This window comes from Gorilla gorilla, chromosome 20, assembly GCF_029281585.2.
Source record: "Gorilla gorilla gorilla isolate KB3781 chromosome 20, NHGRI_mGorGor1-v2.1_pri, whole genome shotgun sequence".
In the NCBI taxonomy this organism is placed as follows: domain Eukaryota; kingdom Metazoa; phylum Chordata; class Mammalia; order Primates; family Hominidae; genus Gorilla; species Gorilla gorilla.
Window position 1 is genome coordinate 25291004 of NC_073244.2, and position 19848 is coordinate 25310851.

The 19848-nt window shown below is 56.3% G+C and overlaps 1 protein-coding gene across 2 annotated transcripts in view; it reads left to right on the forward strand.

The window, feature by feature from the left end:
* Positions 1–19848, forward strand: part of UPF1 (UPF1 RNA helicase and ATPase) — a 36426-nt gene that overhangs the window by 14748 nt on the left and 1830 nt on the right. The window contains exons 3-23 of one of the 2 annotated variants that reach the window (XM_031004249.3): positions 1200–1289; positions 3533–3700; positions 4146–4326; positions 5589–5750; positions 6423–6540; positions 6689–6787; positions 8041–8149; positions 8319–8478; positions 8564–8682; positions 9372–9536; positions 9633–9747; positions 10324–10467; positions 10765–10978; positions 13762–13879; positions 14267–14423; positions 15445–15587; positions 16875–17049; positions 17607–17688; positions 18731–18892; positions 19003–19220; positions 19486–19608. In XM_031004249.3, coding sequence (XP_030860109.1) covers positions 1200–1289; positions 3533–3700; positions 4146–4326; positions 5589–5750; positions 6423–6540; positions 6689–6787; positions 8041–8149; positions 8319–8478; positions 8564–8682; positions 9372–9536; positions 9633–9747; positions 10324–10467; positions 10765–10978; positions 13762–13879; positions 14267–14423; positions 15445–15587; positions 16875–17049; positions 17607–17688; positions 18731–18892; positions 19003–19220; positions 19486–19605 — 3019 coding nt within the window. In that variant the 3' untranslated portion in view covers positions 19606–19608. The remainder of the gene's footprint in view (positions 1–1199; positions 1290–3532; positions 3701–4145; positions 4327–5588; positions 5751–6422; positions 6541–6688; positions 6788–8040; positions 8150–8318; positions 8479–8563; positions 8683–9371; positions 9537–9632; positions 9748–10323; positions 10468–10764; positions 10979–13761; positions 13880–14266; positions 14424–15444; positions 15588–16874; positions 17050–17606; positions 17689–18730; positions 18893–19002; positions 19221–19485; positions 19609–19848) is intronic. The other variant, XM_031004250.3, reaches the window with a different exon arrangement.

Consider the following 19848-nt stretch of genomic DNA (forward strand, 5'->3'; position numbering starts at 1 on the left):
GCCTGGAGAATTGGATGTGAAGACAGTAGTTAGTGGATAGACCTGCATGTTGACAAATTTAGAATTCTCGTCTCGAGTGGGATCGTCCCTTGTTGAGGCTTATTTCTGTATTTTTGTGACACACAAGTGAGGAAATGTAGATTAGAAGAGGGGAGAAGGTTTTGGCCAGGCACGGTGGCTCACTCCTGTAATCCCAGCACTTTGGGAGGCCGAGGTGGGCAGATCACAAGGTCAGGAGATCGAGACCATCCTGGCTAACACGGTGAAACCCTGTCTCCACTAAAAATACAAAAAATTAGCCAAGCATGGTGGCGGGCGCCTGTAGTCCCAGCTGGCTACTTGGGAGGCTGAGGCAGGAGAATGACATGAACCCGGGAGGCGGAGGTTGTAGTGAGCTGAGATCGCACCACTGCACTCCAGCCTGAGCGACAGGGCAGGTTTGGGCCTGAGCCCTGCCTCTGTCTGTGGGCACCCACTTGGGGCCCTCCCTGCAGCTCCTCGCCCGCGTGCTGCCCAGCGCTCCGGGACTGAGGCTGCTCTTCGCTAGGCTTGGTGGGCAGGCGTTCTTTCCTGCATCTCAGCTCTTCACTCATTCTCATTTACAGATGTTTTCATGTATGTAATTGTGTTCTCTTAACACACAGAGATGGCCATAAGTCCTGGTGCAGCTCTGGGGAGCTAGCATTTTTGGGTTTGGTATGTGGATTTTCAGAAAACCACAGCCAGTGGTGGGGTGAGGCTCTCCCGAGGCTCCTCGCTTGGGCTTCGGGGCCTGAGCTTCAGGGCGCTGCCGCTGCAGGGTCTGTGCCCAGCTCCCCGGGAGCACAGTGCCCTCTGCTGGAGCCCAGAGTTCACCATGACCACTGGGTCTGAGGCTGGATTCCTGAATTTCAGGCCAAAGAACGGGGACTAGAATGGCCCTGGAGGAGTGAGGCCTCCCTCAAGCAGGACTCTCCTTGGAGGTGGCTTTGCTCCTCATCCCCTCGGAGCTTCTGCCACATACCCAACCCCTTCCCTGCATTCTTGGATTTGAGAAGCCCTGGTTAACTGGTGTGATTTGGTTACTGGGATTGTTGGGGTTGAGTATGTGTTTAATGAAGAACTTAAAAATGTTGTCAGAGGAAAGAATTTTACATCTTGCCAAATGAAAACCAGAGAGCAAGCTTCCAGCTGTAACTGTCGCTGTTTTGATTTTTTAGTTACTGTGGAATACACGATCCTGCCTGCGTGGTTTACTGTAATACCAGCAAGAAGTGGTTCTGCAACGGACGTGGAAATACTTCTGGCAGGTAGATAATCAGACCATGCATGTGTCTTTAATCAGTGCTGTGCTCAGATTTGTGTGTAAATTATGGAAATGTTGAAGCAAAGCGCTATATAAAATCACGCTAACAAACCTGGGTTTTTTCCTCCTCTGTGACTGGTTTAACTTGAAACAGATGGTGGTGTGTGAATGCCTTAATGTATTTACCCTTGATTTATTCTCTGTGGCTCTTTTTATTATGCAAGTAGGGTTGGCTTAATTCTCCTTCCCAGTTTTTATTTCGATTTTTCTGCAAGATGAGCTCTTGGCACACCCGCTGATCTTCATTAACGGGAGGATGTTCCCAAGGCAGTAACGGGCATCCAGGGGCGCTGGTTCCTGAGCAGGCTCGCTCTGGCCTGAGCTCATCGGAGCTGTCCGGAGGCTAATTCAGGCCAGATCCTGAATCATCGGCTTCAATTAAGTTCACTTGACCGTCGGCGCTGGGCTTGCCTTCCTGATGTTGATCAGCTGCAGCTGGACTGTGTCGCTTGTTCTGTGTTTGGGACAGGACAGTGTTCTCCCAGTGCCCAAATTCCAAGGGGGGAGTTCGATGGTCTTGCCCGAGTGGTGGGACTCTCGTCCTGGTGGGTCCCGTGCCAGCAGCTCCCCTTCCCCTCCATGTTGCTGTGTACAGGTCACTCCACTGCTGGAGAGGATGGAGCAGAGCCTGGGAGGCAGAGCTCCGAGGTGCTAGCAAGGAAGTGTGGGGTCTTTTTCTGAGGTTCACGTTCTGGAGAAAGAAAATGACCAAAGCCCGGAGGCAGGCTTACTTGCGCTGACACAAGCCCCTCCTGTGCCTTTGACAGCTGTGGGTCTCGGAGGGTTACAGATGGAGCAGTCAGATCTCATGGCATCTCTGAGTTAGTAACTTGAAATATGGTGTTATGAGCAAGGCGAGAAAGGGGCTGCTGTTTTTAAAAGATTTTAAAGAAGAGTATCTTCTGGATAACCAAAAGACATTCTTGTCCCATTTTCAGAATCTTCTGGGTAATTTAAGTGTTGCTATGTTTGCATTTAGTTCCTCTTGTGCAGGAAAAGCAACTAAATAAAACTTCTCTTAGCTGGCAACCCCAGCTTCCGGTCAGCATAGCCAAGAACAGGGAAGTGAGCAAAAGGGCCTCTGAGAAACGACAGGCTTGAGCCAAGCACCACTGAGCATTCTGTGCGAGGCCCAGGGGAAGGTGAGGAAGCAGCCGCTGGCCCTCAGGGAGCTTGGCTGTGACAGGGTGAGGATGCATAGGAAGACACGGAGACAGCTGATTCTGCCCACGTGGCCGGCAGGGCTCCAGAGTGGAGTCAGGCTTTGGAGATGCCCAGAGTGGCCATGGCTGGTTAGAGAATCCTGGGCCTCGTGGCAGGGAGAAGGGTTAGAAGATTAGCTGAGCTGAAGCTTTTGGCAAGAATGGTTTTCCAGAGGGGAAGAGAGAGGGCGCAGTGAGGAAGGCTGGGAGGCCCTGCAGGCGTGTTCAGAGCTGCTGGAGACACCGGAAGAGCCCAAAGGCAGAGCAGCTGGGCATCCTTGTTAGATAACGGCAGATAGGTGCTGGCAGGTGGCTGGCTTGGCACAGGGCAGGGTTCAGCCCAGACCGCGGTTTAGGTGAGCAGTGTCCTGGCCACGTCGCAGCAAGGAAGGAGCCGAGCCAGCCAGGGCTTCACACACAGCCCTGGGCTTCCGTAGAACCGTCCCCGCCTCTGCTCAACCCTTTTGCCGCTTTTTACGGGGGTTTCCAGTCGCCTGCTTATCAGATTTCCCGGCCTGCAGCAAAGCAGGAGGGACTGTTGCTCCTGGAAGTAGGCACATGGCCTCTGAGGAGTGATTTCAGAAGAAGCCACAGAAGATGGTGGCGGGGGTTGACCTTGGAAAGAAGGGGCTGGGGCCTTGTGGGGAATGTCTCTGACCCCGCAGCAGCCCTGGGCCAACAATGGGTTAAATTAGGCCTGATAAGTTGGATTTAAGAAAGCAGGATTTTTAAAAAAGGCAGGAACTATGTGAACCGTGTTAAGGAAGTTTTCCTTAAAAGTGGTTCAAGTTGGGATTGATTTTTGTGCTCAGTGGGGAGCTAGTTTGGGGGAGGGCTGGTCCCCAGAGATGCCAGATGGATGAGGTGTGACTGCCTCTGCTAATGGACCGTGAACGGTACCGGAACTTTTAACAGGGGCCCGAAAATTGGAAGTGGTGAAAAGCCAAACTTTGGGTGTTAACCGTTTATCATTTCCTGGTTTCAGCCACATTGTAAATCACCTTGTGAGGGCAAAATGCAAAGAGGTGACCCTGCACAAGGACGGGCCCCTGGGGGAGACAGTCCTGGAGTGCTACAACTGCGGCTGTCGCAACGTCTTCCTCCTCGGCTTCATCCCGGCCAAAGCTGACTCAGTGGTGGTGCTGCTGTGCAGGTGAGTGGTCCCCAGATGTCTCCTGGGGGTGACCTTTAAGCTCCAGCCGTCTCCTCACAAGCCTTGGCCCAGCCCAGCCCATACCAGCCGTGGCTCTAACTCCAGGGGAGTTGTCCTCCAAAGATGGTTTTTGCTGAAGGGTGAGGCATGTTTAGGGGCTGAGGCTTGTTAAGGAGTCGGCAGTGCCGTGTAACTCTTTTGGGGCGTTCTGGCTATGTCATAAAAACAATTCTGTAAAAACAAAGTCTGTTCTGAGTTTTAAGAGTTCAGAGCTCAAGTGCACGGGGAGATGCGATTTATTACTAACAGTTTGAAGGTAATGTGATCACATAATAAAATGTAGGGCACGCCCCTTTGGGTGAAAGGTCAGCATGGGAGGGGGCCCTCCCTGCTCCGGGGCTTCAGGGATGGGAGCTGGTCCTCACGGCCCCCTCCCGCTCTGCAGGCAGCCCTGTGCCAGCCAGAGCAGCCTCAAGGACATCAACTGGGACAGCTCGCAGTGGCAGCCGCTGATCCAGGACCGCTGCTTCCTGTCCTGGCTGGTCAAGATCCCCTCCGAGCAGGAGCAGCTGCGGGCACGCCAGATCACGGCACAGCAGATCAACAAGCTGGAGGAGCTGTGGAAGGTGGGGCTGCCCAGCGGGCCGACCCGTGCCTTCGTGTGGTTTCTGGTTGCGGGGAGGGGAGTGTCTTCAGAGACGGCTTGACCCAGTGAGACCGCTGGAGATTCTCTGAAAGGAATTCAGGCAGACCTCTGCCACCTCTACATGGAATGACCTCAGGGCACCTTGGTCACCTTCCATCCAGGCAGCCTTACCTGACCGAGAAGATCCTGGCCTTGGGGAAAGGACAGCTCTGGCTGCTGGAATTTTTCTTGTCTTGCCGGGGTGAGGATGGGTGGTGGGAGGGGAAGAATGGGGCTGGCTGTGGGCAGACTTGTCCTGCAGAGCCTGGACCTGCCCAGACAGGTGGGCTGCGAGAATGTCCTGGGGAAATAGGTTGGTGTCGAGGTCGGCACGGTCAGCTAGCTGAGACAGAGGGGAGAGGAGAGGGTGCCGGGTCAAGTAGTGGGTGCCTGGCCCTCCTTCAACAGACAGCCCTCACTTTTCCCCACGGAAGCCTTTCTGTGCTTCCAGCTGTTTAGGATTTTGTGATAAAGTAGTTCTAATAACTAGGCTAGAAGTTTTCATTTGCCTCCCATTCAGTCAGAAATCTCACATAGGAACTGAAGTGCAAGTTAAAATTTTTTTTTAAGCATTGTTCATCCGGGTACCTTTCCACTTGGATTTTTGGGTTGCCAGATGATTCCCGTTTATATCTGAACAGCCCAGAAAATGTCCTGTCCCCACCAACATGGCACTCACTGAGGGAGCTGGCCCCCAGGGGAAGAGCTGCGGGCCCATGTTGGTCTGGCTCAGGGTTAGCAGATGTGGGAGACAGGCCTCCCGGGCTGTGGACACAGCGAGAGAAACCGGTGGTCTTTGTGGCAGCCTGCGAGGAGGGTTAGCTGCTCTCGTTCACAAGCTGGGCATACTTGGAGGAAGCAGCTGGCTGTGAAGGTGCCCTCTGCTGTGGACAGTGTGTCAGGCTGGCGCCTGGGGCTTTGTAGGCAGGTTCACCCAAGTACCGGAACCCCGCTGGGGTGAGGAGCAGCAGCTGAGGCCCAGGCATGGGCCAGGCCGGTGTGCAGCTCCCTGTGTGGCATGGAGTTCCCGTTCCCAGGGTTCTCCTTGCAGGTGGGGCTGCGCCAGAACCCCTCCACGCCACCCACCGTGGCCCATTCTGAGAAGCGGCATGTGTGCTCCATCCCTCTGGTGCCTCTGCGCCCTCGTTTATTTGCATGTAGGGAAAAACAGGACGAGTGTGGCGCGGTGTTGTTGTCTTCTAGGAAAACCCTTCTGCCACGCTGGAGGACCTGGAGAAGCCGGGGGTGGACGAGGAGCCGCAGCATGTCCTCCTGCGGTACGAGGACGCCTACCAGTACCAGAACATATTCGGGCCCCTGGTCAAGCTGGAGGCCGACTACGACAAGAAGCTGAAGGAGTCCCAGGTGATGTGTGCGAGGGGGCTTGGCCTGGGCTGGGCTCTGGCTCTCACAGCTCTCTCCTCAGGCTTCCAGAGGGAGGTTTTCTCTCCAGGCTGTGGGAGCTGATGTGGGCTGCAGCCGCGACGCCTGAGAGTTGGAGCTTGCGGATCCGGGCCTGGCAGCCCGGTGGTCTGGGCCCCCACCCTCAGATCTGACATCAGCCTCAGTGTTTTCTGTTTAAATCCAACACATCTTTCCCAGTGGCGTCCACAGCTTTGCCCACAGTTGCGAGAGTTAGACTCGGGCGTGATCCCTGTGAAGACCACATTTAGGCAACGGGAGCCCTGGAGCGCTGACCTCCCCTCCCTCCCTCCCTCCCTCCCTCCCCTCCTCTCTCTCCCCTCCTCTCTCTCTCTCTTCCTCCCTCCCACAGCAGCTGCTCCCTGGCCACGGAGGCCTCTGGTGTGCGGTGAAGCCTCCAGACGGGATTGGCCCGTGTGTGTTCTGGGGACTCCTAATGGCTTCTCTTTCAGATGTGCCCTTGGTGGCATTTGGGGCTGCAGTTGCCACTCACGGCGCCTGCTCTCACGGCAGAGGCTTGCTGTAGGGCCCGCCTCATGGGGCCTCGGGCATGTGGAGGCCAGGCCCGGGCCTGTGCTGGAGGCTAACCGGGGCTCTTGTTTTTCATGTGCTCAGACTCAAGATAACATCACGGTCAGGTGGGACCTGGGCCTTAACAAGAAGAGAATCGCCTACTTCACTTTGCCCAAGACTGACTCTGGTAATGAGGATTTAGTCATAATTTGGTTAAGAGGTGATTTTAAGTTTTAAAATATTTGTGACCATAAGTAGCATAAAATTCCTAGTTCCACCCTTGTAAAGTGCCCCTTAATTTGAACTCTCCCTGGTGGAAGCGACGGCATGGGTTAAAATGGCCACCTCTCTCACTTTTTTACCGCAAGACATGCGGCTCATGCAGGGGGATGAGATATGCCTGCGGTACAAAGGGGACCTTGCGCCCCTGTGGAAAGGGATCGGCCACGTCATCAAGGTCCCTGATAGTATCCTTCATGTGAAGAGGGTGGGGCCGCCTGGTGGGAGAGGAAAGTGGGGGCATCAGGTGGGGGCCACTGTGGATTTGATGCTCACTGCTGGGCCAGCATCTCATGCTCTGTGGTGGGTGCTGGTTGGCATCGCCCTCCACTGCTCTTAGGAGAATCACAGGGCCTTCACCTTCAGGGGACAGCTGGTTGTATGGTTGCTTCCCCTCTGCCCGAATGGTGATGATGGTGATGCCACTTGTGTGGCGCGTCCCTGGGCTGACTCTGGAAGTTAATGTATGCCGCTTGTGTGGCGCGTCCCTGGACTGACTCTGGAGGTTAATGTGGCTGCAGGAGCGCCTTACCTGGACGCTGACTCTGCACACGGAGGTTCCAGAAGCCAGTGGTCACATGCAGACCCTCTGAGCACACACTTGCTCCCAGGCCACGTTTGGGAATGTGCAGTGACCTCATGGTGACGCAGCCCACCGGCCGGAGTGGGGCAGCTGTAAGGCACAGGTGCAGTCAGAGGCTTGGGGCGGGGAGGGGTCCTGGGAGAAGACACCGCGGGTCAGACTCAGGCTGCCTCTTGGTGACTGGCCAATGCTGCTGGGGTCTGACCATTCAGCGGTGGCCTCCACAGGGGTAGGGAAAGTTGTCTCCCACACCCACCCTGGGCCTGACAAGTTCATCCTGAACACGTGAGACCGGTTTTGGGGCTCGGGGTCGAGGGAAGGGTGTTGCCTACCGGCCACAGCCTCCTGGAGGGCAGGTTGCTTGTGTATGTGGAGCCCTTTGCTTGGCCGTACTGGGCGGGGGGCGTTGTTTCCATGGAACTGTGAGAAGAGCTGCTGTGGCCAAAGCTGAGTTCCGCGAGCTCTGCCTGCCCCTGCTGGCCACATGTGCAGGAGCTCCCGGCGAGGTCCTGGGGCCTGGGATGTGGCTGCTCCCTGTTGGTGAGCGCTGCTGGCTTCGCTGCCGCCCTCTGCGTCTCTGAAAGGGGCCTAGATGGGTGGCTGGGAGTGGCAAGGAGGAACTCCAGGCTGGCTGGGGGTGGGACACCGGCTCATGGTGAGGTAGAGTCTTTCTTCAAGGATGCTGTCCTTCTGGTCTCTGGTCTGGTGTTGGCTGCACGTTTTTAGCGTTTGGTGCAGAGCCAGCGGTGTCTTAAGTAACTAAATTTTAAAAACGCTGTTTAAAGAGCGTGTACCAAGGGTGGCCCAGAAAGGTCAGCCCGGCTTTTGACAAGGATGCAAACTTAACTCAGCACACAGATTATGGCGACGAGATCGCCATTGAGCTGCGGAGCAGCGTGGGTGCACCTGTGGAGGTGACTCACAACTTCCAGGTGGATTTTGTGTGGAAGTCGACCTCCTTTGACAGGTACGTCTTCTCCCATCACTGCCCCGTGTTCCCTGGTTGCCACCCGTGGCATCTTTATGAGCCCTCCCCATCACTGTGGAGTGGGGTTCCCCACCCAGCTCTGCAAACTCAGGATGCCGGTGAGGCGGCCACGGCTGTGCGTGTCGCCAACCCCAAACCCTCCTCACAGGATGCAGAGCGCATTGAAAACGTTTGCCGTGGATGAGACCTCAGTGTCTGGCTACATCTACCACAAGCTGCTGGGCCACGAGGTGGAGGACGTAATCATCAAGTGCCAGCTGCCCAAGCGCTTCACAGCGCAGGGCCTCCCCGACCTCAACCACTCCCAGGTGCGCGCCGTCCTCAGCGCGCGGGGCCTCGCCCATGGGCCGGGACGCAAGTGGAGGCTGCCCCTAACGGCCGCTTGTATTGAAGGTTTATGCCGTGAAGACTGTGCTGCAAAGACCGCTGAGCCTGATCCAGGGCCCGCCAGGCACGGGGAAGACGGTGACGTCGGCCACCATCGTCTACCACCTGGCCCGGCAAGGCAACGGGTAGGGCTGACACGGCCCCTGCGGGCAAGACCCGGGAGGGCTTTAGGGTGGCCAGATGGAAGGCCTGCTGCCGGGAGTCTTGGGCTCTGTCACACCGAAGAGAACACGTGGCGGGTAGTGTCGCCGTGGCGCCTACCGCTCTCTATGTGACATTATTCGTGTCAGCTCCAACCTTAGGATTGCATTTTAGTAACCAGGTCTGCTACTGGTTTAGAAAACTGGGGGCAGGGGGGGCATGGCTGCAGCAACGTGAGTTCCGTGTGCGGCACTTTATAGCGTGGCGGGAGGGTGCAGGTTCCAGCCTTGGCATTGCTTGCGGTGGGTAGAGCTGTGAAGCCTGGGCTGTCTGGATCTGAGCTCTGAGCTCCTTCAGCATCGTGTCATTACTGCCTGTTAAAAATGACAGGAGTTTAAGGCCAGCCTGAACAGGGTGAGACGTCTCTACAAAAAAAAAATTCAGAAATTAGCTGGGGGTAGTGGCGTGCACCTGTGGTCCCAGCTACTCAGGAGGCTGAGGTGGGAGGATCGCTTGAGCCCAGGATGTTGAGGCTGCAATTAGCTGAGATCACATCACTGCACTCCAGCCTGGGCAACAGAGCAAGACCCTGTCTCAAAAAACAGAGTCTTGGCTTACTACATTCACTGAGCTTCCTCTGGGTAAGCACTGAGCTGTCCCAATGGTGTTGCAGGCCGGTGCTGGTGTGTGCTCCAAGCAACATCGCCGTGGACCAGCTAACGGAGAAGATCCACCAGACGGGGCTAAAGGTCGTGCGCCTCTGCGCCAAGAGCCGTGAGGCCATCGACTCCCCGGTGTCTTTTCTGGCCCTGCACAACCAGATCAGGAACATGGACAGGTGTGTGTCGAGTCCATCCCTCCCAGTTGGTCCCTGAGCTTCTGCAGGTGACATGTACAGAGCTCAGGCACCCTGCTGACCCGCATGTGCTTCCAGCATGCCTGAGCTGCAGAAGCTGCAGCAGCTGAAAGACGAGACTGGGGAGCTGTCGTCTGCCGACGAGAAGCGGTACCGGGCCTTGAAGCGCACCGCAGAGAGAGAGCTGCTGATGGTGAGTGCCCCTCCTGCCTGCAAAAGGGCCTGTGGGCTGGCGGCCTGATGGTTTTTGTTTGGGCCAAAGCACCTATTTGAATTGTTGCTTTGCTTCTGGAAAGAGAACTTAGATGCTCTCTACTTGGCCTCTCTGCGCTCAGTTGTACAGTAAATTAGGGACATCTCGCTGCCTGGAACACGGTCTTCTAGGGAGTCTCCACTCCCTGCCAGCCTCCACTGGGATCTGGCAGTGGATCTAGAACACTCCTGCTCTTTCATAACCAACCAGCCTGAACTGGAATCAGCCTGAGTGCAGGTTCCAGCAGCTCAGCACTGCCCCTTGGAGGCTGTCGTGAGGCGCAGAGCTCTTGGTGTGGAGAGGTTGCCTTCTGTGAAACATGAATGTTTAAGGATCTTAAAAGTTTGTAATCACCACAGCCTGGACCATGTATCTTGTCCGGGAGGGACAGCTTGTTTTTTATAGTGTCAGGGAGGGTGAGAAACAGGAGAGCTTCTGTGTCCTGTCCCACCTGCCCTCCGGGGTCTGGTGGCGTTTACAGTGCAGGTGCCCTGATGTCTCTGCACCCTTCCCCAGAACGCAGATGTCATCTGCTGCACGTGTGTGGGCGCCGGTGACCCGAGGCTGGCCAAGATGCAGTTCCGCTCCATTTTAATCGACGAAAGCACCCAGGCCACTGAGCCGGAGTGCATGGTTCCCGTGGTCCTCGGGGCCAAGCAGGTGGGCTGCCTCCCCTGCCCTCCTGTGTGAAAACTCGTGTGTGTGATTCTTGGTGTTTGTCTTTTAAAACACCTTGTATTGATGTAGGATGCCCAGCAGAGTGTGCGCACACTGGGGGCTCCCTGAGGGGTCTATAGAGGGTGGGTTCTGCCAGCTGCACGTCCAGTGTGCGTGGTGAGCAATGCTCCTGTGGCCAGGTGGTGTCCTGTGCATCCTGGGGCCCCTACTTCCTTGCTAGTGTGTGTTGAGGCCGATTCACCTGAGCTTCTTGACTTGTGGGGGCCCCTGTTCCTACAGCTGATCCTTGTAGGCGACCACTGCCAGCTGGGCCCAGTGGTGATGTGCAAGAAGGCGGCCAAGGCTGGGCTGTCACAGTCGCTCTTCGAGCGCCTGGTGGTGCTGGGCATCCGGCCCATCCGCCTGCAGGTCCAGTACCGGATGCACCCTGCACTCAGCGCCTTCCCATCCAACATCTTCTACGAGGGCTCCCTCCAGAATGGTGTCACTGCAGGTAACAGGGCTCTGCCCAGGGCAGGGGCTTCTACAGAGAAGCGGCATCAAGGGAATGTGGACTGGGGAGAAGGAACTGGCTCATCAGTTTCCCCTGAGCGGCTTCACATAGCCACTGCTTGAGGTCAGGGCACTTTGTGCCCAAGGTCTTGGTGGTATGGTCTTGGATCAAGTGGTGTCTCTGGGGCATGTGGGGAGCCTGTGTCCTCTGTAAAACTCAGTCATTGCCTGAGAATTCATCCAAGCCTCATGTGGCAGCATGCACAGCAGCCAGGACAGGCTGTTAGGGGAGCTGAGCCCAGGCCTTAACGTGGGCCGTGCATTCAGTGCTTCATGAAGAACAGCTGTTCTCAGGGCCTGGGCCCCTGGGGCCCGCAAGACCGTGTCCGGCTTCCCTGGATAACACAGAGGCCTCACCTGCCCTTTTTCACTCTGCTGACGCTCGCACTGCTGGTGACCTACTGGTGCTTCTGCAGGAGTCAGCCCAGAGCAGCCAGACTGTGCCCGAATCACAGTAAGAAACGCCCCGGATGAGGAAGTGAACAGTACATCTTACTAAGCCTCGAGTGTTTCACTGTGACCAGATAAAATTTCTCGTGACACCTTTTTGGGTATGCTGGCGCTTGAAGGAAGGCCTTGTGGACACACCCTCGGTATTCACCCCAAGGTGTTGGGCAGACTTTTTCCAAAAATGATCGAACCTGTTGCTTCATGGAGAACTAGTGGCAACATCTGTTACAGTAGTAAAATTCAAGTGAAAACAGAATTTTGGAAAACTTAACGTCGCTTGCCATGAGCTTGATGTCTTCCCAACACCTAGAGACTTTTCTGGTGAGGTCTGTGGGGGTGACAGATAGAATGTTTCCACCATTGCCGGTGAAATGTGTCAGCCTTTGGAAGACCTACTTGACTCGGTGGGAGATCCTTCCTGAATGACCAGCGGAGTGTCACGAAGTCACATGGGGATGGAGTGGCAAAGAGTTGTCACAGGCCTGCGGAAACCCACCTTTGTCCAGCTTGATGTGGCCTCAGGGCTGGAGACTCCCAGCCATGCAGAAAGGCTGTAAAAACAAACCCATCTCCCTTTCCAGCCTCAGGCATCCATGAGGCCTGGGTTCCCCGCAGCGTCCCCAGAGCCCAGGAGGGTGGACTGAGCAGAGGTGGACCCCAGGGCCGAGCTGCCTCCGATTCAGCCAGATAGTAAGGAGATTTGCAGAAATGGGAGACAGGACCACTCTCTCACTTAGCTTATTTTTGGAGAAATAACTAACATGTAATGGGTTATTTTTAAATGAATTAATATATTTTTTAAATTTCCAAGTTTAGAGAATACAGTTATCCAATCAACAAAAGCTGTTTGGACTCCCTAACTTTTGAGAGTGTAAAGGGTCCTGAAAGCTGCCGACACAGCACCTCATGAACTCCAAACCTGTGAGGTTGGTATTGTCAGGCCTAGTTACAGGAGAAAGTGAGGCTCAGAGCCCACCCCCTGGGTTGGGCCACACCACTCTTTGCCTAGCGGTAGATCTTGGGAGTTGATGCCACTATTGACATCGCAGGGACACCGCTGTTCCCAGCGCATGGCAAGGCTGAAAACACAAGGCCTCAGAGACCTCTCTTGTGCTCTGGGGTGTCTGAGCACTGGCTGGGAAAGGCGTGGCTTGGTGCAGGCTCAGACCCCTCATGGTCCCCAGGGCATCGGCCCAGAGGGCAGACGCTGGTGCACACTGCTCTCTAATTGATGCACAGCACGTAGTTTATACCCAGGAAGTACATTTTAGGAAATTCTCTATTGAACTGTAAACATGGCCACATTACAAGTGTCTGGCTCAATGAGTGGTTACTAAGTGAGCATATTTGGATAGCCAGTACCTGAACCCAGAACCACCTGACCAGCTGTGAGAAGCCGCCTCATCCCTGCAGGTGGCCACCGTCCAGGGGTGCGCATCCACAGCAGCCCCTGGGCTGAGGGACTTCTGAGCTCATCCGGCGGCCCCTGCGCTCGCTGTAACAACAGTGATCCACTTGGCCTCATTTTCAGCTCGACGTGGGATCATATGGTGTGTCCTGGCGTGTCTGGCTTCCTCTGTCCATGTCAGGCTGGTGCTGTGCAAAAACACCGGTTTTCTCCACTGATGGAAGCTCCCAGTAGAGTGAGGAGGGCACCTGTGAATTGAGAAACTGGTTTTACAGTTTTAAGGAAACGCAACAGGGCCCAGAAAAGCCAAGATGAGCACGAAGAGCCCGAAGAAAGTGGCTGCTCACATGGCAGGACGCCCCGGCCCCCCAGCTGCAGTGTTGGGCCCCGGCCCAGGAGAGCCCAGAGGCAGAGCCACTGGTCCACAGGCCCTCAGCAGGAATGGACAAGGCTGCAGGGCAGGGGCACACAGTTGTCTCAACAGTGTCACACACAAGTCAGTTGTAGGGGCTGTGGCGCCTTTAAGGCAAGCTTCTGGAAGGAAGCAGGAGAATATCCTGTATCCTGGGGTTGGCAGAGATCCAGGCTGCAAGAAAGCCCTGGCTGAGACCCTGTTCCCTGTTCAGGGGCTGAGCCAGCTCTGTGCTGGCCATGGTGCTCTCGGTGGCCTCTCCTCAGCCTTGCCCAATCCTGGGCATCTCTGGCCAGGGGACCGGCTCAGGTGACCTCACCAGGGCCTCACAGATTGAAGTCTCCTGCCCCAGGACCTGCAGCACTGTAGTGTAGCATCTACATTGTGCTGTGTCTGAACTCGGTTGAGGTGGGCTAGGGCTTTTGAAGTGTTACTTCTTTCCCTCCCCTCACAGCGGATCGTGTGAAGAAGGGATTTGACTTCCAGTGGCCCCAACCCGATAAACCGATGTTCTTCTACGTGACCCAGGGCCAAGAGGAGATTGCCAGCTCGGGCACCTCCTACCTGAACAGGTGAGCAGGGACAGGCCCACCGGCGTCTGCAGGTCTTGGGGACAGCTTGAGAGGTTGTTGACCCATTCTACTTATTTTTAACATGGGACCAAAACTTTTTTTGCTTTCATCCCGTTTAGCCTGTTTAGACTCTAAACCGTGTTGTTTCTGCCTCCTTTTCCATTGTACTTGTGTTTTATTGGGCAGATACTTGCTAATCCCACATGGCAGCCTTTTCTGCCCCTCGAGACTCCCCTGGTGAAGGCTGGGGAAGCTCAGCCGTGCAAACGCCAGTGATGGCAGCTGCCTTCCCGCAGGGTGTCATGTGTCTGCACCCCTCACGGCCTCCAGCCTCAGGGCTCGGGATCCCACAGGTGGAGCCCAGCACTGAGAGCCTGGGTTTCTTAGGACCGAGGCTGCGAACGTGGAGAAGATCACCACGAAGTTGCTGAAGGCGGGCGCCAAGCCGGACCAGATTGGCATCATCACGCCCTACGAGGGCCAGCGCTCCTACCTGGTGCAGTACATGCAGTTCAGCGGCTCCCTGCACACCAAGCTCTACCAGGTGCGCCGCGCCCTCGGGCACACTTGGTCTCCTGGGCCATGCAGGGGTATTGACCCTTGACCTTTAAGTTACCCCCCAAGAGGGGCCCGTCCTGGCTGGAGCTCAGAGTGGCCCAGGAAGCACCAGCTGGCCCACCCTCTGGGGAGGGCACAGACAGCACATCCCCACAGACCCTGCGAAATTCCACATGATCAGGACAGAGACTTTGAGAAATACGTCACAGGGATCAGAAACATGGGCTGAGATTGGCACATCAAGGTGTTTTCTCGGGACGGTTGAAACAAGTCCAAGGTGGAACGGCAGTGGTCTGTGCCTGCCACGCAGTGGATGTTGTGCTGTGGAGACCGTGGTGTTCACACCTTTATTGACACCCAGATGAAACACCCACTGCGGGTGTGTGGGGAGGAGGCACAGCTCTGCCTCCATGGGGAAATGAGCCCAAGTGCTGAGTCTGAGTGGCCACATGGCAGTGGTTTCTGTTCTGTTTTTGAGCACAGCTCAGGTTCTCTGGGATGAGCACGTGTGCTCTTAGTGCTGAGAAACAAATCTCCATGGTTAAAAGAGAACAGGCTAGGTGTCATGGCCCACACCTGGAGTCCCAGCACTTTGGGAGGCTGAGGCGGGGAAGTCGCTTGAGGCTAGGAGTTCCAGACCAACCTGGGCAACATAGGGAGACCCTGCCTCCACCAAAAAAAAAAATAACTGGGTATGGTGGCATGTGTCTATGGTCCCAGCTACTCAGGAGACTGAGGTGGGATCACCTGAGCCTGGGAGGTCAAGGCTGCAGCGAGCTGAGATCGTACCACTGTACTCTAGCCTGGGTGACAGAGCAAGATCCTGTTTCTAAAAAAAGAAAACAAAATGGCAGCAGAGCCAGGACAGCCCCTAGGTGCGGTGAGCAGGCGCCAGGCCCCAAGCTCCCGGGTGGGATTTGAGGGTGGGTCTTAGTGTGTTTCCTGCATTTTGGGGGGACTGGGAAGGCAGCCTGCTGGCTGATGGTGACCACAAAGCTCCCTTCCAGGAGGTGGAGATCGCCAGTGTGGACGCCTTTCAGGGACGCGAGAAGGACTTCATCATCCTGTCCTGTGTGCGGGCCAACGAGCACCAAGGCATTGGCTTTTTAAATGACCCCAGGCGTCTGAACGTGGCCCTGACCAGAGCAAGGTAGGGAGGCTGCCTGCTGCGTGCTGCCCAGCCGCTCTCATCAGTCCTCACTTCCCAGGGAATTTGGGGCTAGGGTTGGGGGTTGCCAGGGCCAGAGGTCAGAGGACTCTGAGCAGCAGTTGAGAAATGATGTCTCACTGGAGAGATCTTTGTTTCCGTGTCCTGGGGGTTTGCTGTGGCCCCTGTGCCTCAGCCCAGCAGGACATATTTTTCCAGGCCCTTCTGGTCTGATTCAAAATAAATCTTGTGTGTGTCTGTCAAGTTGTTTAATCTGAGAGGCTGTAAGTTTTGGTCCTGTCCACTATTTTTGGTTCTAAAATACAACTTTTGTGAACTGATGATAGCAGAAGGGACCCCGAGAACAAGGTGTCCATTCTGTCATCCCACATAAAACTAGACATAAGGCCGGGCGTGGTGTCTCACACATGTAATCCCAGCACTTTGGGAGGCTGAGGCAGGTGGATCACCTGAGGTCAGGAGTTCTCGACCAGCCTAACATGGTGAAACCTCTTCTCTACTAAATACAAAAAAATGAGCCGGGTGTGGTGGCACATGCCTGTAATCTGAGCTACTTGGGAGGCTGAAACAGGAGAATCGCTTGTACCTGGGAGGAGGAGGTTGTGGTGAGCCGAGATTGCGCCATTACACTCCAGCCACTGGGCAGCAAGAGCAAAACTCTGTCTCCAAAGGAAAAAAAAAAACACTAGACAGCAAGGACCCATTCACCAGCTGGAAGTCGGGGGGACCTGGCCTGTGGCTCCACCCAGCACAGGGAGAGAACCTGGCGCTCCTTCCGGCTCACAGGCGCGGTGGTTCTCCTCTAGGTCACCATGGCTTTGTCATTGGTTACTTCCTCTTTCTAAGACACACTCTTGTTTGGTGGGCAGTATTGGGTGGGTCCCCCCACAGCTTCGTGAGGTGAGCTAGAGGAGCTGGGCATCAGGTCAGTGCCCCAGCCTGCTGGGGGCCCTGTGGGGCCGCCTGTGCCCCGGTGCCTGGAAGGCCGACTCTCTTGACAGCAGGTCTTCTCTCCAAACCTATCCACCCAGCCAGGTGTCTGCCATGGGGCTGCTTAGAGTCGGCCACAAAATCAACCCGTGTGCAGGGTCAGTGGCTTGGCATTGGGCTCTGGGGCCTGTCCCTGTGGCTGGCAGCCTGCCTGCTGCCCGGTCCATGCCTCTGTTGCCTTGGATTTGGGTTCTGAGTGAATGCAGCCTTGCCTCTTGGACTGTCCTGTGAGACGGGCAGCTCTCCACCTGCGTCCTCAGCACTGCGCCCTTGTTGCAGGTATGGCGTCATCATTGTGGGCAACCCGAAGGCACTGTCAAAGCAGCCGCTCTGGAACCACTTGCTGAACTACTATAAGGAGCAGAAGGTGCTGGTGGAGGGGCCGCTCAACAACCTGCGTGAGAGCCTCATGCAGTTCAGCAAGCCACGGAAGCTGGTCAATACTATCAACCCGGTGAGCGCCTGCACAGGACAGCAGGGCAGCACGGAGAAACCCGGGCCCAAAACACTGCTGGGAACGTGCCAGCTTGGCCCGTGTGCCCGTGAGCTGAGGGAGGGCTCTCCTAGGGGAGGGTGGGCTCTCCTAGGGGAAGGTGGGCCAGCCCACTTCCTGTCTCCCAAGCCATGTGTGGCATTTTTGGCTTGGGGCCGCTAAGTCCTGAGTGGCCTCTGGGAATTGGGCTCAGGGCTGCTGTGCTGCATGCAGCAGCCTGGGACCTTGGACACGGGCAGTTGGAAGCTTTGCAAGCCCGGGGTGCTCTGGTAGTGAGGGGGTGTGAAGCTTCCTGAGCTGAGGCCCAAGGGTCAGCATCAGAGCCCAGGTCTGCCGAGGAGGGCAGGCGAGACCCAGAGGCCATGAGACAGCAGCTCCCTCCTGTCTCCAGGGAGAGCCCCTGGCACAGTGTCAACACCTCACAGCTGCATACCTGCCACCTCCCAGGCCACCGGGCCCGTGGGAAGTTGTTCCTTCTGTTGAGATGACAAATTCCTCACCTATCTAAACCTTCGCAGGGAGCCCGCTTCATGACCACAGCCATGTATGATGCCCGGGAGGCCATCATCCCAGGTTCCGTCTATGATCGGAGCAGCCAGGGTGAGTCGCTCAGCAGGGGACCTGGCCGACCCCTTGTCCTCACACCGGGATGCTGGCCGTTCCCATGGCTGCAGCTTTAGGTGCCCCCATCTTTCCTTCCCCTCAAGGGCGGTGCCTGGCTCCCTTGGCCTCCCCGCCCCTAGGGCATCTCTAGCCCCAGAGCACTCCTGGGGTGTTTGTCTTTAGCCAGAGTTTATTCATTTGTGTTTCCTGGTGATCAAGCTAGTTAGCTTTTTCTTGCCTTTTGGTAGGGCAGGGACTGCATGTAGTACAAATAGAACATTTTCATAAAAAGGATTTTTTTTTTTCCTTTGGTAAATGCAGGGTGATTTTCATTTATTTTCTTTTTTTTGTTTAGAGACAGGGTCTCCCTGTGTTGTCCAGGCTGGTCTCAAACTCCTGCCTCAAGCAGTCCTTCCGCTCAGCCTGCCAAAGTGCTGGGATTACAGGCGTGAGTCACTGCATCTGGCCAATTTGCAGGTGTTTTTTGTTTTTTTTTTTTTTTTTTTTGGAGACCGAGTCTCGCTCTGTTGCCCAAGCTGGAGTACAGTGGTGTGATCTTGGCTCACTGCAACCTCCCCCTCTGGGTTCAAGCGATTCTCCTGCCTTGGCCTCCCGAGTAGCTGGGATTACAAGCACCCACCACCATGCCCGGCTAATTTTTGTGTTTTTAGTAGAGACGAGGTTTCGCCATGTTGGCCTGGCTGGTCTCAAACTCCTGATCTCAGGTGGTCCACCTCGGCTTCCCAGAGTGCTGGGATTATAGGCTTGAGCCAACACGCCCGGCCCCAATTTTCAGTTTTTAAGATCTGTGTAGGCCAATGATTCCCAGCAGACTCTCCTCGGGGAAGGTGCCTGCCCAAGCACCCAGCCCCAGGCAGGCTGCTGTAGTTAACATGGAGTCCTGCGAATCCGCATCTTCAGCCTGGGCAGAGCCGGGACAGATGTGCAGCTCCGGCTGACGGGCTGGTGGGGTGGGTGGAGCATCGCTGGGGTTTGACCGAGGCAGGTGACACCTGCCGTGTTCCACTGTGATTTGCAGGCCGGCCTTCCAGCATGTACTTCCAGACCCATGACCAGATTGGCATGATCAGTGCCGGCCCTAGCCACGTGGCTGCCATGAACATTCCCATCCCCTTCAACCTGGTCATGCCACCCATGCCACCGCCTGGCTATTTCGGACAAGCCAACGGGCCTGCTGCAGGTGAGCATCTGTGGCTACGTCTGGGTGTGGCCCTCCCGAGAGCTCTTGAGGGTGTGCTTGTCTGCGAGGCCCTGGCCTCCTTCGGATCACCCTGGACTGCTGTCTTTCAGGGCGAGGCACCCCAAAAGGCAAGACTGGTCGTGGGGGACGCCAGAAGAACCGCTTTGGGCTTCCTGGACCCAGCCAGACCAACCTCCCCAACAGCCAAGCCAGCCAGGATGTGGCGTCACAGCCCTTCTCTCAGGGTGCCCTGACGCAGGGCTACATCTCTATGAGCCAGCCTTCCCAGATGAGCCAGCCCGGCCTCTCCCAGCCGGAGCTGTCCCAGGTGAGCCCGCCCCTGGGACGGGACTTACCTGAGTGAGGGTGGGGCTATGCACCTGAAACATTCCCTCTGAAGAGCCCCAGAGAGCTGGCCTGGCCCATGTCCACTGTCTGAATTACCTGTCCCTGGGCTGGGGTCATCAGAGTGGGTCTCCTGGGTCTTAGTTTGGGGACAGGTTTTCCATTCTTTTCTCTGGGGCTGCTGAGGGCTGGGTGGATGTGAGCACCCTTGGCCTGTGGCTTGCTTACCTCCCGACCTTGTCTTTCAGGACAGTTACCTTGGTGACGAGTTTAAATCACAAATCGACGTGGCGCTCTCACAGGACTCCACGTACCAGGGAGAGCGGGCTTACCAGCATGGCGGGGTGACGGGGCTGTCCCAGTATTAAAAGGCAAGCCCCCCTGGAGCAGGCCTGGCCCCACCCCAGCCTCAAGGAGAAGGATGGGAGGGGGCTGTCCCCAGGGAGCTGCACTGGAGGGGTGGTATCTGGAAATGTGTGCTGTCCCTGGTGGGGGTCATAGGCCCTCAGGGCCAGCTTGGCCTGTGCCCTTCACCGCTAGTCAGGGTGGCTCCCCACCCCACCCTACCTCATCCTGTCTGCTCCGGGGACCACCGCGGGACCTCAGTTTCC